General features: G+C 44.7%; 1 protein-coding gene across 4 annotated transcripts in view; it reads left to right on the forward strand.

Annotated features, from left to right (window-relative positions):
• Window positions 1–21,595, forward strand: part of ALS2CL (ALS2 C-terminal like) — a 56,767-nt gene that overhangs the window by 33,555 nt on the left and 1,617 nt on the right. For all 4 annotated transcript variants that reach the window (XM_075492201.1, XM_075492199.1, XM_075492200.1 and 1 more), the window contains exons 8-25: window positions 1,798–1,874; window positions 2,268–2,334; window positions 3,060–3,256; window positions 5,718–5,783; window positions 6,591–6,689; window positions 8,332–8,490; window positions 8,797–8,908; window positions 10,468–10,545; window positions 12,058–12,185; window positions 13,432–13,605; window positions 14,187–14,280; window positions 14,866–15,023; window positions 16,504–16,572; window positions 17,614–17,787; window positions 18,670–18,712; window positions 19,142–19,203; window positions 20,295–20,444; window positions 21,475–21,571. In XM_075492201.1, coding sequence (XP_075348316.1) covers window positions 1,798–1,874; window positions 2,268–2,334; window positions 3,060–3,256; window positions 5,718–5,783; window positions 6,591–6,689; window positions 8,332–8,490; window positions 8,797–8,908; window positions 10,468–10,545; window positions 12,058–12,185; window positions 13,432–13,605; window positions 14,187–14,280; window positions 14,866–15,023; window positions 16,504–16,572; window positions 17,614–17,787; window positions 18,670–18,712; window positions 19,142–19,203; window positions 20,295–20,444; window positions 21,475–21,571 — 2,004 coding nt within the window. The remainder of the gene's footprint in view (window positions 1–1,797; window positions 1,875–2,267; window positions 2,335–3,059; window positions 3,257–5,717; window positions 5,784–6,590; window positions 6,690–8,331; window positions 8,491–8,796; window positions 8,909–10,467; window positions 10,546–12,057; window positions 12,186–13,431; window positions 13,606–14,186; window positions 14,281–14,865; window positions 15,024–16,503; window positions 16,573–17,613; window positions 17,788–18,669; window positions 18,713–19,141; window positions 19,204–20,294; window positions 20,445–21,474; window positions 21,572–21,595) is intronic.

Here is a 21,595-nt window from a genome sequence, read left to right on the forward strand (position 1 = left end):
AATTCAGGTTCCTTTGATGTTGAAAATGCAGCAGAGCTTGGCTGTTGGCAAAACCTTGTCTCAGATCCATGCACCTGTGGTTTTCACTGGAGAATAAAAGAAAGCCTAATGAAGAAGGACTAGAGGAGCATCCACATAACTTTTTCCCCAGTAAATATGTACTATCCAACCACCACAGGCAGCTTTCTAGTAACCCAAGCCCATTCCTGAATATGAATCTCTTTATTTATGTCCTTGCTTATCCAAAGGGGGCCTGATGGGTCAAAGATCTTATACTGTGAACACTCATGCATAGGACTAAGTATGACCTTTCATGGTTGACTCCGATAGTGGCACGGGAGCAGAAGTTGCAGGTGTTCTTGGGGCTATTTCAGGTATTTAGGGCCTGGGTGTGGGGCAGACAGGGAGTGTCTACAGACATGGATAGCTAGATGAGTAATATGTGTTCAAAGCTGTTCTGCAGCATGTTAACTAAGTCCAGCTTCGCTTGCTCTGACTGACAGCTCCTGTAATCTAGCAGGGCTCTCTTCATGTGCACCTCTCTGCTTGCTCTTTAGTCATGTGCCAGCCCCTCAGGTGTCCAAACACATGACTGCCTTGTGAGCTGATAGATCTTATGGGCTCTTCCAACATGAGCCTTTGTGATAATGCTGGGCAGTCCTACGCAGCTTGCAGGGTCTAGGCCTGAGGAAACAGGGTGGTGATTATCTCATCCAACTTTACATTGTAGATTTCTTAGCACCATAGTGATCTCGCTGTGTGAGCAAGTGCCCCCAGGCTCCCTTTATAGTCAGGGGAGAGAAACATGCACTGTCTGGGTGTGGTTCATCTGACCTATTTTCGATGCCAAAATTAGGATGAGTTGAATCATGTCCTCCACTCCATTGACTAGGACGAGAGCACAGGGAAACCAGCTCACACAGAGATGTCTACAATGTAGACATCTCTGTTCAGTCAACGGTTCTCACCCACTATGTCTCATCTGCTGCTATGACTGTTATTGAGGCTTGTGGAGATATAACTGGACTGGGATTGAACTGGTTAACTTGGGCTGCTAGCAGGGGACTGCCGATGAGGGCTCTGGTGCTGGGAATCTGAATCTCCCTCCCTTCCCTGTTCCCCCAAATCTGGTAGATGCATCAGTGATTAACTCATGGTGAACTCCACAGTGCTAGTACCTAACCTTGGTCAACTACGTCCTTACAGACAGCAGCTCTGTAAGGACAGACAGCAGCTCTGTAAGGACAGACAGCAGCTCAGTGCGGGAACCTGGACTTTAGACAGGGAAGGGAGATGTAATATTAAATGTAAAGTCTTTACCTAATATTTCAACAATTTTAGTTTCTTCTGTTTGGTGTGCTATTGAGCAAAATAGTGACTCCTTCAATGTTGTAGTTGTGGGCCACTATTGGCTGTGCCATCTGGAGTCCAAATCCTAGATAGATCATAAGCAAAACTAGGGCATACTGGATGCCAGGGATGGTTTGGGAGTGTTGTCATGTGATAAGGAAGAAACTCTTGTAGAGATAAGTGCCATCGAAGAAGGTCTGTTACTGTTAGTTGTAGCTATGGCATTATGGAACGCCACTTATAAATGTTAAACTAAAGAACTTTCTTCCTTCTACATTTCTTCAGTCTCCGAGGCCTGTCATCGTAGTGTGGGATAGATGTGTGGACCACAAAAGAGGGAATTTACAGTGCTACCAGTCTTGTTCTGCTGTTCAATGGGTTGACAGAGCGGGGGCAAAGTGTGATGTTTACATCAATAACAGGAACATCTTGTCCCTTTTGTTCCAGGGAAACAGCTTTCAGAGTTTTGATCTGAAGCTTGTGTGGGTAGATGAAAACTTCAGGGAGAAATCACCTCCGGGACCGTAAGTGAAGAATTTCCACTCGGAGGGGGGAAAAAAAAAGTGTTCAACTTGATCGTGAAACTGAGACAACAATTTAAAACTTTGTCTCATCTCCTTTCCACCCGGTGGGATTGGTTCTGGGCTACGGGTGATTGCAACACCTCTTCGATGGGATCACAGCAGCCTGGACTTGCATTGCTTGCGTTTGCTGACATTTTGAAATCAAAGAATAATAAAATGGTTTTGGCTGCAGACCTAGAGAACAAAGATGAGTTGACTACTTGAGTATTTCTTCAGAAGGAAAAACTGACTGCAAGCACCATTATCTTCTGAAGAGGAGTGGGAAGAGCAGGAACTGCTGTTTCACTAAGAAATGTGTTTGTCGTAGTCTCTGTAATGTCTTTTGCTTCACAGGTGTGGACTCCGCATTATAACCCCAGAAGAAACATTCCTTCTCTCTGCCAAAGACCCGCAGATGAAGGTTAGCAGCGGGCAGGGCGTTTCTGTTCCACCTGAAATACCATGTACCGAGCCTTGAAAGAGGGGAATGGCATAGAGCGGATGGCAGCTCTGTAATGGGGGCAAAACCTTGACTACTAATTGGAAGTGGAAATCTCATTAAGGATCAGGATTTTACCTTTCTGATCAGAATACAGACGAGTGGGATCTGCACCTGCTTAAACAATGCAGCCGAGGCATCTCCTCTACGATTTTTGCCATTTTTTAAAATTAATTAAAGCAGAGTAACAAGGAGTGTGGCTTTTTTTTTTTTTTTTTTTTTTTTTTAACTCTGTGGAGCCAATACTTCATTAGATGGCCAGAGGTGGCTTAGACAGTTGATGGTAGATGAAAAATATCCAGGTGCTGGAAGAAGTCTGCCCTGGGCAGTAGCGTATGCTGCAGAGCTTGGGACAGTACAGTCCCATCAGCATGGTCCTGTGCCAAGGCCAATTAGTGGTGGTGAGAGGCAGACTTAAATGACATGGAAGTGGTGTGGATTGGTGCAGTATCTAACTTGCAGGACCCAAGGTAACTCCTCCTGTTGATGCTGTAGATGGGCCATATCTCACCAGCCCAGCCAGCTGAACGGCACAGAATTGATGGGAACCCAACAGTTTCTTGCTGCTTCTCCTGAAGTATCTCTTCTTGGGAGCTGCTTTACTTTCTTCACTCGTTAGTCCAGCACTCCTCTTCCTCTGCCCCCAGGCTGTTTGGCAGTGGAAGCTGAACCAGGCTGTCCGCCAGGCACTGAACGGGAAGCGAGATTTTCCATTGTGGGGCAAGACTGGTGAAGGCACCGAGCCCCCGTCCTGCCGCTTCTTCACCTACGTCTTCAGGCTGGAGGGCAAGTTCAAGAACGCATCCTACGAGGGCGAGTGGCACTGGGGAAAGCCGCATGGCAAGTAAGGAGCCTTTTTGCCTCTTTCCTAAGGAAGAACATGCAAGGATGGCCCTGCTGTCTTTGTGTAGCACTGCCTGGATCCAGTGGATGCACAGGTGGAGGTCTAGATGCCACAGAGTCGCTGTGGACATGGGGTGATCCATCACATGCTGAGGGCCTGGACCACAGACTCTGCACTGGTGATCTCCCAGGGTGTGCCAGCCTCTCTGGTTCCTGCCTCACTTGTGTCCAGAGGGAAATCTGGTATTGAGGACAGATTCAGGGGGCAATTGGGACACATTTGCTTGCTTTCAGGGCTTGGTCAAAGCATGAGTCCTGACGCGTCATCTATTGTATTGTAGATGTCTTGCTAGTAAATTGTAGAGGCTGACCCTAATAATGTGGTAACAGTCACATTAAAGGCACTGCATTGGCTTATGCCTGTAATTAGGACTTAGACTTGAGCTAATGTTTATTTTCAAGATCTCAGCCCGAGGCATAAAATCTTACCGTCATGATGACAAAAAAACAACAAATAGCCTTTGCTTGTGAGTGATGGAAAAGTTTTATCCTGTGCTATCAAAATATCTTTTAATATCCAAACTGTTATCGAAAGAATTAAAATTAAAAAAAGATATTAAGTTGATAAATACAAAAGATGCTCAAATGCATTTATTGGGAACAAGAGAACTGTTCACTAAATGCAACTGAAGCGTAAGAGTGAGCTCTGCCAAAAGTGAACGGTCTGTAAATGAAAGGTTAAATGGTCCCAACCAAAACCTCTTTGACACAGGATAGAGCACAGTCTTTGTTTTTGTGAAGAAACATGAAATATGACCAACCTCCTCAGACACCAGAACAGGCTGATTTGGAAGTTTTATACTTCCTGAGTTTTACACAGTTTATGGTTGCTATTGAAGCAAAAAGGATGTAGAGACTTGGTTTGAAAGAACCTAAAAATAATCGGAATATCCAAAATCAAAAGCTTAATCCTGAATCTTCTGTGGAAGAGATTGTGCATTGCCTCATAATAGCATTAAATAGATGTTTGGAGCAGAGCTATACCTGAGGCAGTCCTTTACATCCTCCCCACCTTCCCCAGCACCTGCACTCCTAACAGAGATCTGAAAACCACTGTGTGCAGACACAGCGGGACAAGCACCTCCCCTTGCTCTTTGTCTCCTCCTGTTTTAGGATTGGAGAAATGAGATGAATAAATACCTCTGCTGCTTCAGATTAAGTGACTTGACTGAGGCATCCCAGGAAATTTGTGGCAGAAATAAGTGACTTCAGGTGCTTTTAATGCCTGGGCTTTTAATTGCTTAATTACTAAGCTGTCCTTCCCACTTCTGAAATTGCTTTTCTATGGGAATTCCTACTAATACCAGGTTACAGAGCAGCAAAGCTGGCCTTGAAGGTTTGTCTACCCCTGAGCGAGATGCTGGCATGGCAAAGCACATGAGCAGAAAGCTGCAGCAGTGTGAATCAGGACTCTTCAGCAAAAATATCTGCATTCTTCACTGTTCTGTCCCAGTACTCCTGATAGCCTGGTGTGGTGGAAGGAGATACTGCCACTGAGAAGTAGCTTAAACCATCTCCATGGCTGGAGCAGGCATTCTCTGTGGTTTGCTTTCCTTTCCTTGCATTCATACTAGCAAAGCAAAAGGATATGTATTTTAAATCCACTTAAAATTAATCTGACCACTTTCCTGTAAATACCAGAAAAAGAGCCTGTCTCATGTAGGTGTTTAAAGCAACAACCTCGGTGAAAGTCAAACAAATGCGTCATGGTTTTGGTACTGCACCATCTTCTATTGTCTTTGGTTGGGGAACGTATAGGGAGCTGGCTGAGTCTGGGATGATGCAAGAGTCAAAACAGTGAGTCGGTGTGGGTGGAGTGGGAGATGGGGAGGAAGGGAAATGCGTTCACAGTTGGGCATGGCTGCGCAACACTTTGACCATCACATTGAGTGTTCCAGCCTCACTGTTGCATTGTTAACTTGTGTAATCATTTCTACAACTCCCACACAAAACATAGGGAAAGATATGATCCCTTTAGGCCAGTGCTTGTCTCTTGTTTTCATAGTGCCTGGCACAACGAAGTTCTGGACCATGGTGTCATTATGTTGTCTATAGGGATGTGCCATGCTGGAACTTCAGCTGGCTTAATTACATGCTGCACTGCAATTACAAAAGGATCATGTGCAAGGTCCTAAATGGATGACCCAGCAACTCTACAAAATGCTTTTGAGATTAGGGACCTTGAAAGAGCATTCTTCCCACTCATTCCAGGGCATGAAAACATTATGGTATTGAAACCTTACAGTGCAAGCCAAGGTCCCAGAGGTGCCTGGAGTCTGTGTCTCTGTTCCCTGAGGAGATGTTTTGATGTTAGCCATTTCTAGTTGTGCCTTGATACCTTCTGTTGCAGCTGCGAATGTTGCTGGTGATCTCCCTTGTGTAATGCTTGCTTCAAATTGCAGGGGGACACTGAAGTGGCACGATGGACGCAACCACGTTGGAGATTTCAAAGACGGCTTGGAGCATGGGTAAGCCTTAAAAACCAGGCCTTTTCTTGCTTTCAAAATAAGCTAAGAAATGGTACCTCCCAGAGGTACAGGGACACTGGCGTCTTGTTAGGGGGACTCTATTCACAGTTACGGCCCAATTCATTTGACCTTTTTTAGACAGCTGGCTCAAGCTTCAGTAGGTTGTAACCTGGAGTGTGTGCAGATGACCTGTTCAGATGTAAATATCTCCATTCAGCTGGATGAATCTGACCCCTGATCTCTAAATCTAGGTGAATTTATTCATGTGGAGTACCTTGGGAAAGTTATTTTTAGATATATTTAAAAACCTCTCTTAAATGAGGAGTTTTCAGAGGAAAGAAGCCATACTACAAAATTCAAACATTATTGTTCTAAAACTTTTTGAAAGTAAGGCTCCTAGATTTCTCATTTCTACGTGAGTTCCAGAATAGGTTAGATTTTTAAAGGTAAGAAATGTCTGAAATACGTTTTGTTGGGATTAAGAAAACTTTTTGTTTGTACCAAAGCAATTGCTTTGGTAGTCTAACTCAGCCCCTAAACTGGGGAAGGGGTAGAGAAGGGAAAAAACCAACAACACTGAAAGTAGCTGTGTAGAAAAAGCAATGAGAAACTGTGACTGCAGCTCACAAGGAGAGGAGCTCTTCCTTGCATCAAGTCTGCCAACACTTAGAAGTAGTGTCAGAGGTAGAGGTGATCCCAACCATGTAAATCAGTTTAGGAATCTGGAAGGTCCTTAGTTTTTCAGCTTCATCCAGTACAACACAGTTGCCTTTTCCCATGCTGACCTCTGCCATATGCACCCTGTAGGTTTGGAATATGCCTCGTCCCACGCCAATCTGAAGACCGATATGACTGCTATAAGTGCCACTGGTACGAGGGCAAGATGAGAGGCTATGGAATCTGTGAGTAAGTAAAACCCAAAGAGGAACTCTGGGGAAAAAGGGGACTCCATGTATTTAATGTTCCCACCTCACTGTGAAAGGCTTAGTCACATGTAAACCCAGGGTAATTCAGGCACCAGAACCTTTTGCTTTGGAGGTGGGCAGTATGGCTTCTTCGCAAGCCCTGAGTCTCCTGAGCATTAGAATAGTAAGAGCTTCTCTGCAAGCTATGACCATTGTAACTACCTGACATAGCATTCTCTGTGCCCTATAGGTGAGGATATAATTTTGCATTCATGCTTGTGGTTGTAGAGCAGAGAGAGCATGGTGTGCCATCAGCCCTGGACAGGCTCGATGGAGCACACAGCTCTCTGTCTCCCCTGGCCATGCCATCTGGACTAAATCTTGTATAGAGTAGGTCCTTAATGATGGATGGGATTGTTGGTCTGGGAGTCGTAACTATTATTCTGAACTGCTGAAGGGGGCTAGTTCGCTCAGTTGGCTTTTTTTTTCCTCACTCAAATTCTGAGCTTAAACCCAGAGCTTAACTTAAGAAATGGAGTCTGAGGTTTTCTTTTTTACTCATCAAAATGCTTCTGGAAACAGTCATTTGCACACCTGTGTCTCAAAGCGCTGCTGGGAATTTGGATGGAGCCCCGTCTGTAAAGCACTGTATTGTGGGCACATGGTGGTGTCCCTGCCTTACCCACCATCCACTTTCCATTTAGAAGGCCAGAAATGGCAGCGGAGGCCTGTTCAGCAGGTGGTGGCTATAAACCTGTTTCATTTGCAGCCTACGGGGTTAAGTAGACAGGGCCAGCTTGCTTTGTTTATGTAGCAGTGAGCGCAACAGCATCCTCGTCTTTGCTTAGGTCACGCGTGGCTTGTAGCCAAATGGGTTGGCCAACGTGAAGACCGGACTGCCCGTTGTTGCTGCGTGTACTTACCCCTGCTTTCACTGAGCCAACTGTGGCAGAGGAAAGCACACAGCCCAGCTTGCCAGCTGCTTACTATGGGATAGGCCATCTTCCTGCCTACAACCTGCTTGTTGTGCTCCTTATTTATGAATCAAACTCAGAGCACAGGACATGCAGAAATCTCTAGGGAACTTGGAGCCAACTGAGCAGTGCTGCGCTAGCGTCTCTGGTGTCAAATGTGAGAACATATTGATAATTACAGATGATAGCTCTGCTTAGCGTAAGTTCCTTCTCTGTTGTAGCAGTGGAGATCTGCTGGCCAGCATGGACAGAGCTAAGGGGAACTCTTCTCAGGGGGATAAGCCCAAGAGAAAAGGGGTGGTTGGTGAGTGTAGAAAGGTGAAGGCAGATCCGGCTTCCTGCTTGATCTGATCTGCTCCCACTGTGGATTAACCAGTGGTCACTGTGACCTGGCTGGTGAGAGGTCAAGGACTGAGTGGCCTCTCCCAGGACAATTGCAAGCCCAAGTGTCGTGTTCTTGGATAGCGTTGAAAGCTAACCGTGGAGTGACTAGCTTGGGTGATGCATATTCCTAATAGTGAACAACTCCAGGCTCTAGATCCATCAGTCAAACATTCGGAATATTTAGCAGGCAGATGAGCCTAATCTACTCACTCTCCTGGCTTCCTACTCCAATAGTAGCTATCAAATAGTCACAGTCTTAAATTCTGTCTGACTCTCTCCCTGCAGGTATGGGAATGATATGGTCTACAAAGGTTACTTTAAAGACAACATGCGTCAAGGGTTTGGGATACTGGAGAACCTCTCAGCCGAGCATCCGTTTAAATACACAGGACAGTGGGAAAATGACAAGAAGAATGGATATGGAGTCTGGGAAGACAAAGATAGGTAAAGGTGGTATAGATCAGAGCTGGCTTTAGGTGCCTGACAGTTTTGTCCCTCAGTTGGCAGGGGTAAAGCTTCATGTTTTGATGGGGGGGACTTGGGGATGAAGGGGGGATGTGTTCAACCTCTGCTGTAAGGCTTGAACGCCTGGGAAAGCATTATATGAATTGAGTTTGTGCAGTACATCTGGTACTTGCGCTGGGTAGCGCATTATATCAGGTAAAACTAGCCTCAGTAAGTGATACATCAAATTGACTAAGATCTAATGAAACAGGGAAAAAACATAATTTGTTTTCCGTTGTATTCCAGAGGGGAAAGATACATAGGGACATGGCTCGATGATCACAAACATGGAGAAGGCATTGTAGTAACCCAGTCGGGTGTCTGCTATCAAAGAACATTTCATGCTGATAAAATGGTGGTGAGTACCCATTTTCAGTGGACTCTCTAGGTCGGCGGGACATGGAATTCCCCATCAAGGGCAAGATTAAGATTTCACTTCATAATTAATTTTTGAGGGAAAATAAAAAGCAAGAAAACTTAAGCATTGATATTTTACCACAATAATGTTTTTGAAGAACAAGGCCTAGATGAAGTCTTGTTTCTTATCACTTTTCCTGAGGTGCAGGTAGGAACTAGATGTGAGAATGTCACTTCTCCTTGCTCATGCTAAGACGCATTATAGGTCTGGCTGTTTGACTGACTATCAGGTCACAATTATAGACCAGAACTCACGTGTGAAGTGCTGTGCAGTTATATATGACGCTACATCTATCTTAGAGATCATTAAGTCTTTACCTTTCCAATATGAGCTTACCTATGACAAGTTGGCTGTCTAGTTCATTGAAAGTTTAGATGTTGGTGGGGAAAGCAAAAGGGATTGGCATCACTAGAACTGGCCTGGAAATAAAAGCATTTCTTCTCATGAAAAATATTCACTTAAAAAAACAAACAACCCCTTCCCCACTCACCAAATTAGGACAAAATGTTTAGCATGGAAACTTTGTCGGAAGGGCTTTCCATAAAAACTCCATCTGTGGGGAACCAAAATAAAGCTGTCTTTTGGTCTGCCAGCTGCCAAAGGCTCCTTTAACTTCACAAGGCTTCCGGGTGGGGAGCAGTCACTTCAGTTTTCCTAGTGGAAAATTGGTATGGCCAAGAAGCTTCCCTTGGAAACCTTTTATTTTTGCCAGAAAGGGCGCTTTCCATCAAGAAAACCATTCCAGCGGAAAATGTGTTACAGCTCTAAAAGTGACCACATTTACTGGCTGGTATGGGTACATACAAACCTTCAGGCCCAAACCATGGGCTAAGCCCCAACAAGAAGAATTTTCCCCCATTGTTATAAATTATCCTGTGCCTGTTCTGCATCTTGGTGCTCCTTCTTAAAGGTCTTTTCCAACCTAAATGATTTTATGATTCTATGCAACGTGTGCTACTGTAAGCAGCCGTGGGAGCTGGGAGGTAATGGAAGGAGCCAGATTACAAATGCTTAGGAACAGCTCATTAAAGCCCCGTTGACTGCACAGCAGGGGACAAAGCTAATTCTACACAGAAGCTGCCTTCCTCTTTTCTCTTAATCATCCTACAAAGAATGACACAATTGGCTACAATCACCTAAAGGTCATAGGATTGGGAGGACCACGAGTTTGACCCGTATGGCAATTCCTGGTGAATTCCTGTTCTTAGAACAGGAGCCTGCCTTTTCTTCCTTCTTCTAGGGAAATGAATGTAATAGTATTGTTGTTTAAAACCTCCTGACTACCCAGTACTTCTCCTCTGTGCAGTGATGCCTAATGGGGTTATGTCTAGAGCACCTCCTTGCTTTTCTCTTGAGCATTGCAATGCTATGTTGGGCTTTCAAAAAGGTTCTCAGAATCGGCAGCCCATAAATATTCCAAGCCAGTGGCTGTTTCTAGATGAACTTGGGTAAGTAAGAAGTTAATGTCACGAATTCACTACTTCTGCTTTCAAATGAAGGGTTCTGGGATTCTGCTCTTGGAAGATGACTCTGTCTATGAAGGGAACTTCACAGAAGATCTAACGTTTGTTGGAAAGGTGAGCGCTTCTTCATCTCAGCCTTTCTATACAGTTGCTTGCTTTGCAGAAGGGCTGATGGTTTCAACTTCAAAGTTCATGCCCTCCTGCTCCACTTCCCCCAGTCTGCTAGAAAATAACGTGTTCCTGGGTTTTGTTGGGGTTTTTTTGTGTTTTTTTTCTATTATCAATCTCATTCACAGAAGAAAGGCTGCAGCTGAGAGACTTCAAGTAGCTGGGGGCTTTGTGCATTGTTTTGGTTTTTACTTTTTTGCTTACATTGAGGGTTTTGGGTTTTTTGTTGTTTGTGGGAAATTTTTGGCTGTGCTTCGCAGCTGCAGTTGGGATGCTTTGTGTTCTTAGAACAAATGTTTTAGCCTTTGTAGTGGTTGAGCACACAGGAAATGATGTATGGACCAAACAGATTTGCAGTACCAGCACTACGCTAACGTAACCGAGACGTTAACATAGCTGAGGGATCTTGGAAGCTTAATTTTGCAATCCGGACACTGCGCTGACACGTTCAACATTTTGTGGTTGATCTTTAACAGAAATACCTGCTCAAAGTGTTCATAAAGTGCCCTGTTGCAGGGAAAACTAGTCCTCAGGCTTGTTACAGAAATCTGGGATGAGTCTGACAGGAAGTGTGTGGTTATATCAGACTGAGTGGATGTCAAAATAGACACTTGATAACGATTGTAAATGAACCCTGTCATTTACTGACTTGTCATGGGAGGAAGAGTTTGTCATCATCTTCTTCAGCCAGAAGACTCGGGGTGGATTTTGCAGAGACTGATTATAGTGATTAGATACCGCTTCCTCCAAAATTAATCTTTAGTTTGAGTGATTAGTCTAGAAAAATCTGTTCTTTATCTACAGATGGAGTGCCTCCTGCTATTAGCAATGAGGATTCCAGGCTCGTATTCAAAGCCAGACTAGTTACGATATTGTTTGGCTTTGGATTTGATTTAATTAAAACCCCTAAGTTTGAGTCAAGCTACTGCATGTCTTCTGTATTTGCCTCGGAGAATTTAAGGTTTGTCTTGGTAGCAGCAAATATTTTGAAAGCATTTATGGTGAATATCATATGATTCCCCCTACCTGTGAGGCCAAACTTGCTTGTGGTTTTAACAGGCAGAGGAAAAACAGAGGAGAAATTGAAGTTTCGTGTGTTCACTCTAGGTTAGAAATAACTATTGTCAAATTTAAGCCAGAAAATGTTATAACTCAAAGAAGATACTGGGTATTTGTAAAGCATAATGCAAATGTTTTACTCTGCGACTGTGGCGGTCTTTCCCCTCCAGAATCCTATGTGTGTCATTCAATAGCAAGGATGTGTTGTCTCCAGTGACTGCCACCTTAATGACACTATTGCTTTGGATGCTGCAAATGTGCACCTCTGTACTGGAAGTTGTTCTTAGTTGCTGTTTCAGGAGCTGGCTCTGTTGAAAAGAGAATTTGAGATCTCGGTCCAGCTTGTTTCCTCTCTCTAATGAGATCTTGGCAGAATAACCCTTTATTTCTCCTTTGCAGGGAAAGCTGTCATTTGCCAATGGCTTCATTTTGGAGGGAACCTTTACCAACAAATCAGGCCAAGGCCTTCAGACGCACGGCATCCTGAACACGTCGAACGAGCAGCTGGATGACAGGATAACCAAAGCGTGAGCAACAAGAGCTGACTTCTGGGGTCTTGGCTTGTATTTTAACTCTACCTAGAGGAGTACTGGATCAATCCCTACAGGGATCAAGGCAGTCCTTGCTGAAAGAGTTGATCTAAAAACTGGTTTATATGCAAGGAGAGAAGGAGGAAAGGAGAGCACAGTTTGTCATTTAATCTTAATGCCACATAGGATGCAGAAAACAGATGTTTTACTCCCATCCTGCCACCGTCCACCCAGAGATACTCCCATCCTCAGACTGGAGAGAGCTTTGGAGTGATTTGTGCACGCGTGTGTGCGCACACGTGCATTTCTGCAGGTCTGAAGCTATACAGGCAAAGCTGGGCTGCTAAAATGCATCACTTGCTCCTTTCCTGTCCCTCTGTGCTACTACATGAATATTACCAGCTGATATTGTAGAGGTAGGAAAGCTACCAAAAATCAAGAAATTAAGCACAGCGCATGAAGCTCTGAAGAGCCTGAATTGGGTCGTGCTATATGTGGAGGAAGGCTGTGGAGCCAGGACCAAAGCTTCACAGAGCACTGATGCTGCTTTGGCGGGCAACGGTGTGAATGCAGGGCAGGAGTAACTGAGCTGAAGCTATCAGGCCACATCCTTTGGTAGAGACTCTTATCCTCAGGGCTGAACCCTGCAAAGGCATGCTCTGGCTGCCGGGCTGGAGTTGGGTTCAGCCAGTGTAACCCAACTGAGGGAGTCCCAGTGGGAAAGACAGCTGCCTGTCCCCTGAGAGGAATTCCTCTCGCAAAACCCAGTTCCATTTCCTCTTCTTTCCTCCTCAAAACATTTCCAGTCCATCAGAGTACCTATGTTGCAGAAACAGCTCCTGTTTCCTGTGCTTTTCAGATAGCAATAACTACTGGTGGTGGTTGCTCAACTGTCTTCTTGCTATCAGTGTCTTCTGCAGGCTTTCAGTTGAAATAAATAGTCTATATTTAGAAACATCCATAAGTGGAGCTGAAAGCCTGTGGTTGATTCACCAGCAAAGACTCAGATTATTGATATTCCATGTACCAGGAATTTTTCTTCACCCAAAGTACCTCGACCTAGCCAGGACAATAGACTTGAGTTGCTTTTCATTGAATTACCAGTTAGGCACTGCCATCTTTCTCTGCTCCCATAGTTCTTGTGTTAAAATCTGATTCTGGAGAACCTTCCGTATTTGAAGGTGAAGTCTGAAATAATTGAGGCGGGATGCAGAAAAGCCTAACACCGTGTTATGTTGTGCAGTCAGCTGGGCCTCGAGGAGTTCCCAGTAGAGAAGAGATGGAAGGGAATCTATGACCAGTTCCTGGAGTTCATCCATTCTGGCTGCAAAGAAGAAACGGAGGAGTCTTTCATGGGGTTCCACATACAAACGAGCAAGGAGCTGAGGAAATCTCAGGAGTACCTCTTCTGCCAAAGGTATGACTATCACATGCCCTCAGTCCAACAGAGGAGACCATCTGTGTAGAGAGGATAGTGGTTTACATTAGGGTCTTCCACGTGTTAAAGTTATGAACCCAAGCATTATCCAGTTGTTCCTGCTCATGAGACGGGAGGATGAATTTTAAGCCTGAATTTAAGGTTGTGTTGTTGAGACTGATTCTTATAAGGGAAAACTTGGACAGGATTAATTTGATTAAATGTAAGCATCTGCACATGACCCAGTCATCGCTGGCTCCTCTTGTATTTGAGGGAGACCTAGCTGGCATCATCAGCTGATGCAGAGCAAACTCATCTCCCCTTAAGAAAATATCTAAAATAGATAAGACGAGCACGTGCAGGATGCAATCCAGGCTGGTTGTAAGGGGAGCTGAAGGCGATGAATTTAGATATTTGCAGGTGTTGTGAGCCAGTGGGGCAATTCCATTGAAAAGGGTAGAGAAAAATCCATTTGATTCTAATAGTCTTATTGCCCCCTTGGTATCCACCTGCAATACCACTTGGGATTTATCCCAGTGCTTCGGTGTGTGGTTTTCCTTCCCCACCTCTCATTTTTTCAGGGGGACTGAGGATATATCCTGGAAGACAGAAGATATCCTTGAAGAGCTTGTCCAGCACCAGGGGCCAGAGTCACTACAGAGTTATTTAGAGAAGGTAAAGTTTAAAACCATAATGATCCACGTGTCTTCACCAGTCATGGACACAGGTTGTAGCAGCTTTCTGTTGCTGTCTGTTAGCACATATAACATTGCCAGTGACTTCAACAAGTCTTCTCTAAATTATGTTTGAACACCTATATTTGTGAAGAAGAGGGTTATTCTGCATGCTTTTTGGACACTCATTTAGTGTGCAGCTATACAGGCTGGGAAGTGATGATAAAGCTTCACTCTTGGTTCTCAAACTGTATCAGGGAATAATCAGCAGCTGGAAATGGTTAATAAACGTCCATGCACTCTCGGTGGTTCTTTTTCACTCAGCCAGCCTTTCCCTGAAGCACCCTTTGATCTCTCTTGAACATCACAGCAAATCTCATCAGAAAGCAAGTTCTACTAAGCATATTTCTGCCTGATAATGGGAGGAGAATGGGCTCGTGGCAGCAAAAACAGACCAAAATTATAGTTGATTACCTCCAGGCTTGCTCTCCTTTGCTGATGAGCGAAGGTTGGGTGGCCTTTCAGTGTTATCCTCTACTAATGGCAAGGGCTGACTTGTAAAATTTAGTTTTCCTCTATCATGCAGGCATTGAAGTCTTCCCTGCACCCACTGGGAAAGCTGCTGAAGGCCTTGATGATAGCTTTTCAGGCAACATATTCTGGGATTGGGGCCAACAGACACTTGCTGACTATGGCACAAGAGGAAGTCAAGTACTATGCAAAGAAAATATGGGAGTTTTACCAGTAAGTCAAGCACGCTGAGTCCTTCCAATGGGTATGAGCATAGAGGGCTTGTGGAGTAGACCATTGGGATCATTTTTTTCAGGTGATATGACTGCTTAATTTCACAGCATATTTCTTGGGACAGTTGCTTCAGAATGGTGCTAGATAAAGAGTTATTTGCAATAACTGAGGTCATATGGACCTAGAAAACCTTTATTATGCCCATTGCTCAGTACATGACCCAGGGGCTTTAATGTGACTAAATTTTAGTGAGTTATGGCAGCTCAATGTTGCCCATAATAAGACTTCATTTAGATGAGCACAAATATGAGCAAGAGACCTCACTAAGTAACGAGCACAGCAAAGTATATCAGAGCATACAACAGTGGTGTTCGATATCTATGTTCGAATGAAAAATAGCGTAAGCTTAACATGCCTCAACTCAACAGGGGTTAAGAACATGCAGCGTAAGCGTGTCGTTGAGGCTGATGTGGGTAGTGATTCTAAAATGAGGTTGGTTGGTTGTGTGGTTGTGCCCATGGGTAATTAAGGACTGGATCAAAGGCATGATTGGGGTCCTGTTGCTGTTTAAATATCTTTTAGGAGAAGATACAAGAAATGCCACGGTAGGCAGAGGTGGGGAACTCTGCCTCTGGCTGCACTCAGGGTGGTATTGCCTTAAAAATAAGAGGTTGGATAAAAGCTCTGTTGTTATCAGTGTAGCCTTGTGTGCTTGGGGAAGGCTGCCAGCTCTGTGATGAGGGGTTGTCTGTCCTGGAGCAGCCTGAGAACAGCAGCACAGCTGATGGGTACAAGCCAGATGTGATTCAGTTCATCTGAGCTGTGTTCATGAACAGTACAACAGGGCTGACGACCTGAGCACTGGTTCATGTGAAGGTGCTTCTGAGCTCAGCGCATACCTTGGAAAGCTTGCTTCATGTCTCACGACCTTTCAGATGCAGCGTAGGGAGGGAGACCCACCTTGCTCTGCTGCGCCCCTGGCTCAGTTTCCTAGGCTGATACTTCTACACCAAAAAAAGGCAACCTCTCCCTAATCCCCGTTTTAAGATTATGAAGTTTTGTCTTGGAAATATCTAGACAAACCCAAACTACTTTTTCAGAGTATGAACATCCTCTAATGTTCATAGATGGATTAGAGAATTGGTTGGTATGGTCCTGAAACCTCATGTCTCTTGAGTGGGAATACAAGGAGATGGTGCTCAATGCAGACCACAGGTAGGATCTCCAGAGTGACCACCCTACTCTTCAGAAGCTATGGAGATTTTTGATACACTTATTCAGGAACTGGTGGCTTCTGCTGGTAATGGAGAAAGCCCTCAAATATGAAACTTGAATAACAAAACAACACTGCAAGGATTACAGAGAGCTTTACTAATACCCCACTTGTTGCTGGGACAGCTGAGCTCCTCATTTGTGAATAATAAACTACCCTTAAAAAAAGAAGGGAGGGAACTGAACCTTGGTTCTGCTCCTCTTGTAGGGGTTTGCTCCATCTGGCACTGGAACAGAAAGACCAACTGCCCGCAGAGTGTGTGGATGGAGATACAAGGTACGTGTCACCACTGGTTGTTTAATTTTCAGCTGCTTGGACATATGGGTTGTCTTCTAAAATACATTAAGTGCCGAACTGATTTTATTTGTCCATTTGAGTCAGGTTTAGTGCCCACACTTCTCTCTGAGTGCAAAGGTTTCAGTAGTTCTGCGTGAAGCATGAGAGCAGCTTCTTCTAATGGTGTCCTGTAGCAGAATGGAGTGGTGAGTTGGAGGTGGTGTGGTACACAGCCTTCCAAGGTGTGTACCTGAGTACACATCTGATTTGCTGAGGGGAGACCTCATCGCTCTCTACAACTGCCTGAAAGGAGGTGGTAGCGAGGTGGGGGTCGGTCTCTTCTCCCAGGTAACAAGCGATAGGACGAGAGGAAATGGCCTCAAGTTGCGCCAGGGGAGGTTTAGGCTGGAGATTAGGAAATTTCACTTCACTGAAAGGGTTATTGAGCATTGGAACAGGCTGCCCAGGGCAGTGGTGGAGTCGCCATCCCTGGAGGTATTTAAAAGCCGTTTGGATGAGGTGCTTAGGGACATGGTGTAGTGGTGGGCTTGGCAGTGTTAGGTTTATGGTTGGACTTGATGATCTTAAAGGTCTTTTCCAACCTATACGATTCTGTGATTCTGTGAAGATTACCCACACCAGCTACTGTGCAGTAGCATGGTTGTGTACAAGATCGCAGTCCAAGCACTACCATGTGCTTTGCATTAGTCGCAGGAACTTGTTCATTGTGCAGATGGTGACTTCCATACCAGCACTGAGAGAAAGGCAGGCCTGGAAATAGGGACTACAGTATGGGAAATGTGGCAGAGGAGGTAGAAGACGTGATGTTCCTAGAATAAGAAGGTAGGAATAATTGTGGGAGACCCAGGTTTAGGGTTTTTGGGGGTGGGAAGAAGCATCTTGGTTCAGCTGTCCTCATTTGGTCTGGATTTGTCTTTGCTGTAACCTGCAGCCATCCCCACGTGGACCGAATGAAGCCAATGGTAATACTGAGGTTATAGGTCTCACTGTAGGACTTTGCTTTGCTTTTCTCTGCCATAGTGACCAGAAGGCGTACAGTGTTGTCCTGCCGCTGATCTTGCCCTGCTTCTATCCCGAGCTTTTCATGCTCTACATGCTCTATCATGAAAGAGAAGATGACCTCTACTGCCAAGGGATCATGGACCTAAGTCTATTTCCTGACATCAAGCTGCTAGAGTTTCTGGATGTGCAGAAGTAAGTGACATTTTTTTTCATCCCAGGATGCGACCCCACGATACTAGCTGGGAAAGTAGCAGCCAGGGAAAGCTCTGATGGCACAGGAGGAAAGGACATACAACCTGTTCCTGAGTCCATCATTGGCTGTAGCACTGAAGTTTTTCCTAGGCTGCCAGAGGAAGTCGTGTCATGGAGCGCCTGCAATACTGTCTGGAAGGCCAACGTTGACAGTGGTGACTCATTGCTATTATCTATACTAATTTTTCATTTTTATGTAGCAAAAATCTTCTTTTCTAGCTCACCAAACAAATGGTTTGCTCCAACTCAAGACCAATCAGACAGAGTTTATAAATGTGTCTCAGAAAGGGCTATAGCCCATCCAGTGGTATCTGCTGTAACAATGTAGGCACACAATCTCAAGATGGGGGAAAGGCTGTGGAGCCAGATGTTTCCTTCATCCATTCCTGCAGCTAGGTCCATTTTTGGAAGTGATATGTGAGGACCAATGACTCAGACTCAAGAGGCATGTGAGCTTTTCTAACACAGCATCATCTGCAGCTCCAGGACTTAAGCAGGGTAGCAGGAGACGCAGAGTCTCAATTTGGCAATTTGATTCAGTCTAGACTCAGCGACAGGAATTGAATCTGAAAGTGCCAAAACCCTCCATTGATTATTACAGGAGCATCTGTGAGTAAAATGAACCCTACCCTCAGGTTAATGAGTCTAAGCTATTAATTATTCCTGTAGCAGTGTAACGAAAGGCGCAAACTCAGCCTCATGCACCTACAAGACTTTAGCCTCACCTTGAACGAGGATTAAAAAACAGTCAAAACTGACTTAGGGTAGAGTTAAGACACGGACATCTGCCTTCTAAATCTTCTCTCTGTAATGTCCTTTCAGACACCTCTGGCCTCTGAAAGATCTCACCCTGACAACCAACCAGGTAAGAAATAACGCTAAGAGCCAGCTTTGGTGTGTTGGTGAGATGCCATTGGGGCTGCATGTTGGTGGCTAATGATGGAGCTTCACCTAAGTAATGACAGGGCAGACCGCACTCAGAAATCAGAGATACATGACATGTTGATTAGTTATGATCTGTAGTTACTGGATATGAATTTCCATGGATGGGAATACGAGCTCTGCATAGGATTGCTTTGTAACGCTCTGCTTGGTGGCGTTTCAAAGACATCTGTGTTCAGAGTGGCACCGTAGACATCTAAGTGTGTTCAGAGTGGCACTGTCTATAACAGCTTTATTTTGCCCTCCTTTATGGGCAACAAACATGCTTATTTTGGGTCCGGCGCTGAGGACCCATGTGGTGGCTCTCGGAGAGATGCTCTTACAGAGGCACAATTCTTTGTCTCCCTTTCAGAGGCGGTCCCTTATCAAAGACAAGTGTTTCCTGTCCGCCATAGAGTGTTTGCAGAAGCTGATGTAAGTCACTGTCTATAACCTCTGTCTGACAACCAGGGATTTTCTTTTTTCTGGGAAATGCCATAAATTTACACCTGTTTACAAAAGCATTTCTGGGTCAGCCTGCAAGATTATTTAAAGAAAAGTTGTTTGTAATATTATTTCTGTTTAAAAGAAAAAGTAACGTCTACAGATTTTGGGTTTTTTCCCCCCAAAAAATATCAAGACAGTATCGATCGTGTTTAAATGCAACCCTCCCCTGGCTAATATCTCCCCTTAATTTTGTGGAGATATTCCTACACCAAATCTGACTTTGATGAGATGGAGTTCACTCACGTTAGTGTGCATAGCAAATTGGGCCTGGCTGTGACTACCTGGTCATGATAGAGCCCATTGCTCTGGACACATGGAGCTACATGAGGGTTAGCCATCCTGTGTGGCATCCCAATATGTTAATGTAGCAAAGCAGAGCTCAATTTAGGAAGCTCAGCTTGATTTATTGGCTTGAAGTCCAGCCTACAGGATGGTGCTACAGTAATGAGTGGGAAGGAAGTTAAACGGGAGCAGGGAAGTGTTGCGGGATCCACCAGCCAGGAGCTCTCAGGTCCCTAAGTACACTAGTCCTGGTGAGAGCTTCCCTATGAAAGCCAACGTGACTTCTCTTCTCTTCTGGGAAAGGCAGCGCAGGCTACGTGTACCTTTGCAGGACGTTACGGGCAGAAAAATCAACCTTATAGATGCGACAACTGTATTAGTGCCTTGATAGAACTGCCCAAAGTGATTCGTCCCACGCTCTTTAGCTTTTATTTGAGGGACTGTGACTCAGGTTAGTCCTGTCTAAAATGAAAGACTGACACTAGGGTGAGCAGGTCATACTCAGGACTTGGGAAGACTCAAGGTCCGTCTGGATGATGTTACACCCTGGTAATGCCTCCTGGCACAACCTCGTTGACTCCTTTTTGGTGCAGCCATTTGAGATGATTGATGGACTTTTTTTGTAGCATGACGGTCTGCTCTGATTTTTTTTTTTTTTTTTTTTTTTAGTTCTGCTGCTTTATCTCTTTAGCTGTGTAGTAGAAGCATCTTTGACATGGCTGTTTTCATACTGACAGCACCACAGTGGATCCCCGGGAAAAGCTGGTGATCCTCCAGAAGACGTATGAGGAGATAGAGAGCACAGTGTCCCGGCTGGTGGAGAAGGACTACAAGCTCCCCATGGATGACCTGTTGCCCCTACTGATGTATGTTGTATCCCGAGCAAAGTAAGTGGAAGCTTTTCATTTCCCAGTCACGTTGTTGTGTGATATCACAATCAGAGAAAGGACAGCCATGTTTCCAGGCCAAATAGTTTAAGTGAAAAACTGGGGTTTGTGTTTTAACATGCTTTTTCCTGAGCTATATTTGGGTTTCTGTGTGCTGCTGTCTGCCAGCTGTGGCGTGATGGTGTTGGCCATGATATAAAGTGGCTAGGGACTTCCCGAGTGTCCATCTCTTACCCAAGAGGATAGTTCAGGGTTGTCATGGGAAATGCAGTCTTACCTGCATCTCAGATTACCGTAGAAAATAGGAACATGAAGCCTTTGAAGGCCACTTGTTGATGCCTTCAAGGCATCATCTATATATCATACATCTTCTATTTTCCATTCTCAATGAAGCACTGTGATTCAGTTCGGAGACTAGGAAGGTCTTGAACACTGCCCATCTAGTAATTAGACTTTTCCTCTGTAGGAATGACTGTAAATGTAACACCTTTCTGCCAAAGAGGCTCTGTCTGTGCTGCTTTCACTGGAACTGCAGGAACCTGCTTACATCCAGTAGAATGAAACTGTACTTTTTTTTTCCTGGCAAATTTAGGTCAAAATCCTTGACTGACTTCCTGGTTATGATTGGGATTGGTCTCCAAAAAGGAGTGACATGTTTAAACTTGGGGCCATGAAATCCAGAAGCTTTTGGGTTTTTTTCTGCAGTCATGTTGGATGATACAGGCTTGTTTGCTAGGCAGCTTCCTTGACCGTAGATGAGAGAGGAGGGGAATAAGAGAGACTGTGAAAAATGGAGGAGTTGAAATTTTCTTATGATTGAGCATCTTTGCTGAGATCCAGTCATGCCAGATACCTCAAGGACTCAGCCTGCAGAAGATCAAGGTGATGCACAAGGAATCAGCAATGGACTTCCAGATCCGTGCCTCCCTCTCTCCATAATCTGATTTCAGACATACACCCACAAACACCGGTGACCAGAGAATTGTTCTGGTTGTGACTTGTTTGTTTGGTTGGTTGGTTTTTTCCCTAGAATACAGCACCTGGGAGCTGAAATCCATCTGATCAGAGACTTGATGGACCCCACCAATCAAGGAGGACTGTACGACTTTCTGTTAACAGCACTAGAGGTAACGGAACATTTTCAACAGTGA

This window comes from Mycteria americana, chromosome 2, assembly GCF_035582795.1.
Source record: "Mycteria americana isolate JAX WOST 10 ecotype Jacksonville Zoo and Gardens chromosome 2, USCA_MyAme_1.0, whole genome shotgun sequence".
NCBI lineage: Eukaryota > Metazoa > Chordata > Aves > Ciconiiformes > Ciconiidae > Mycteria > Mycteria americana.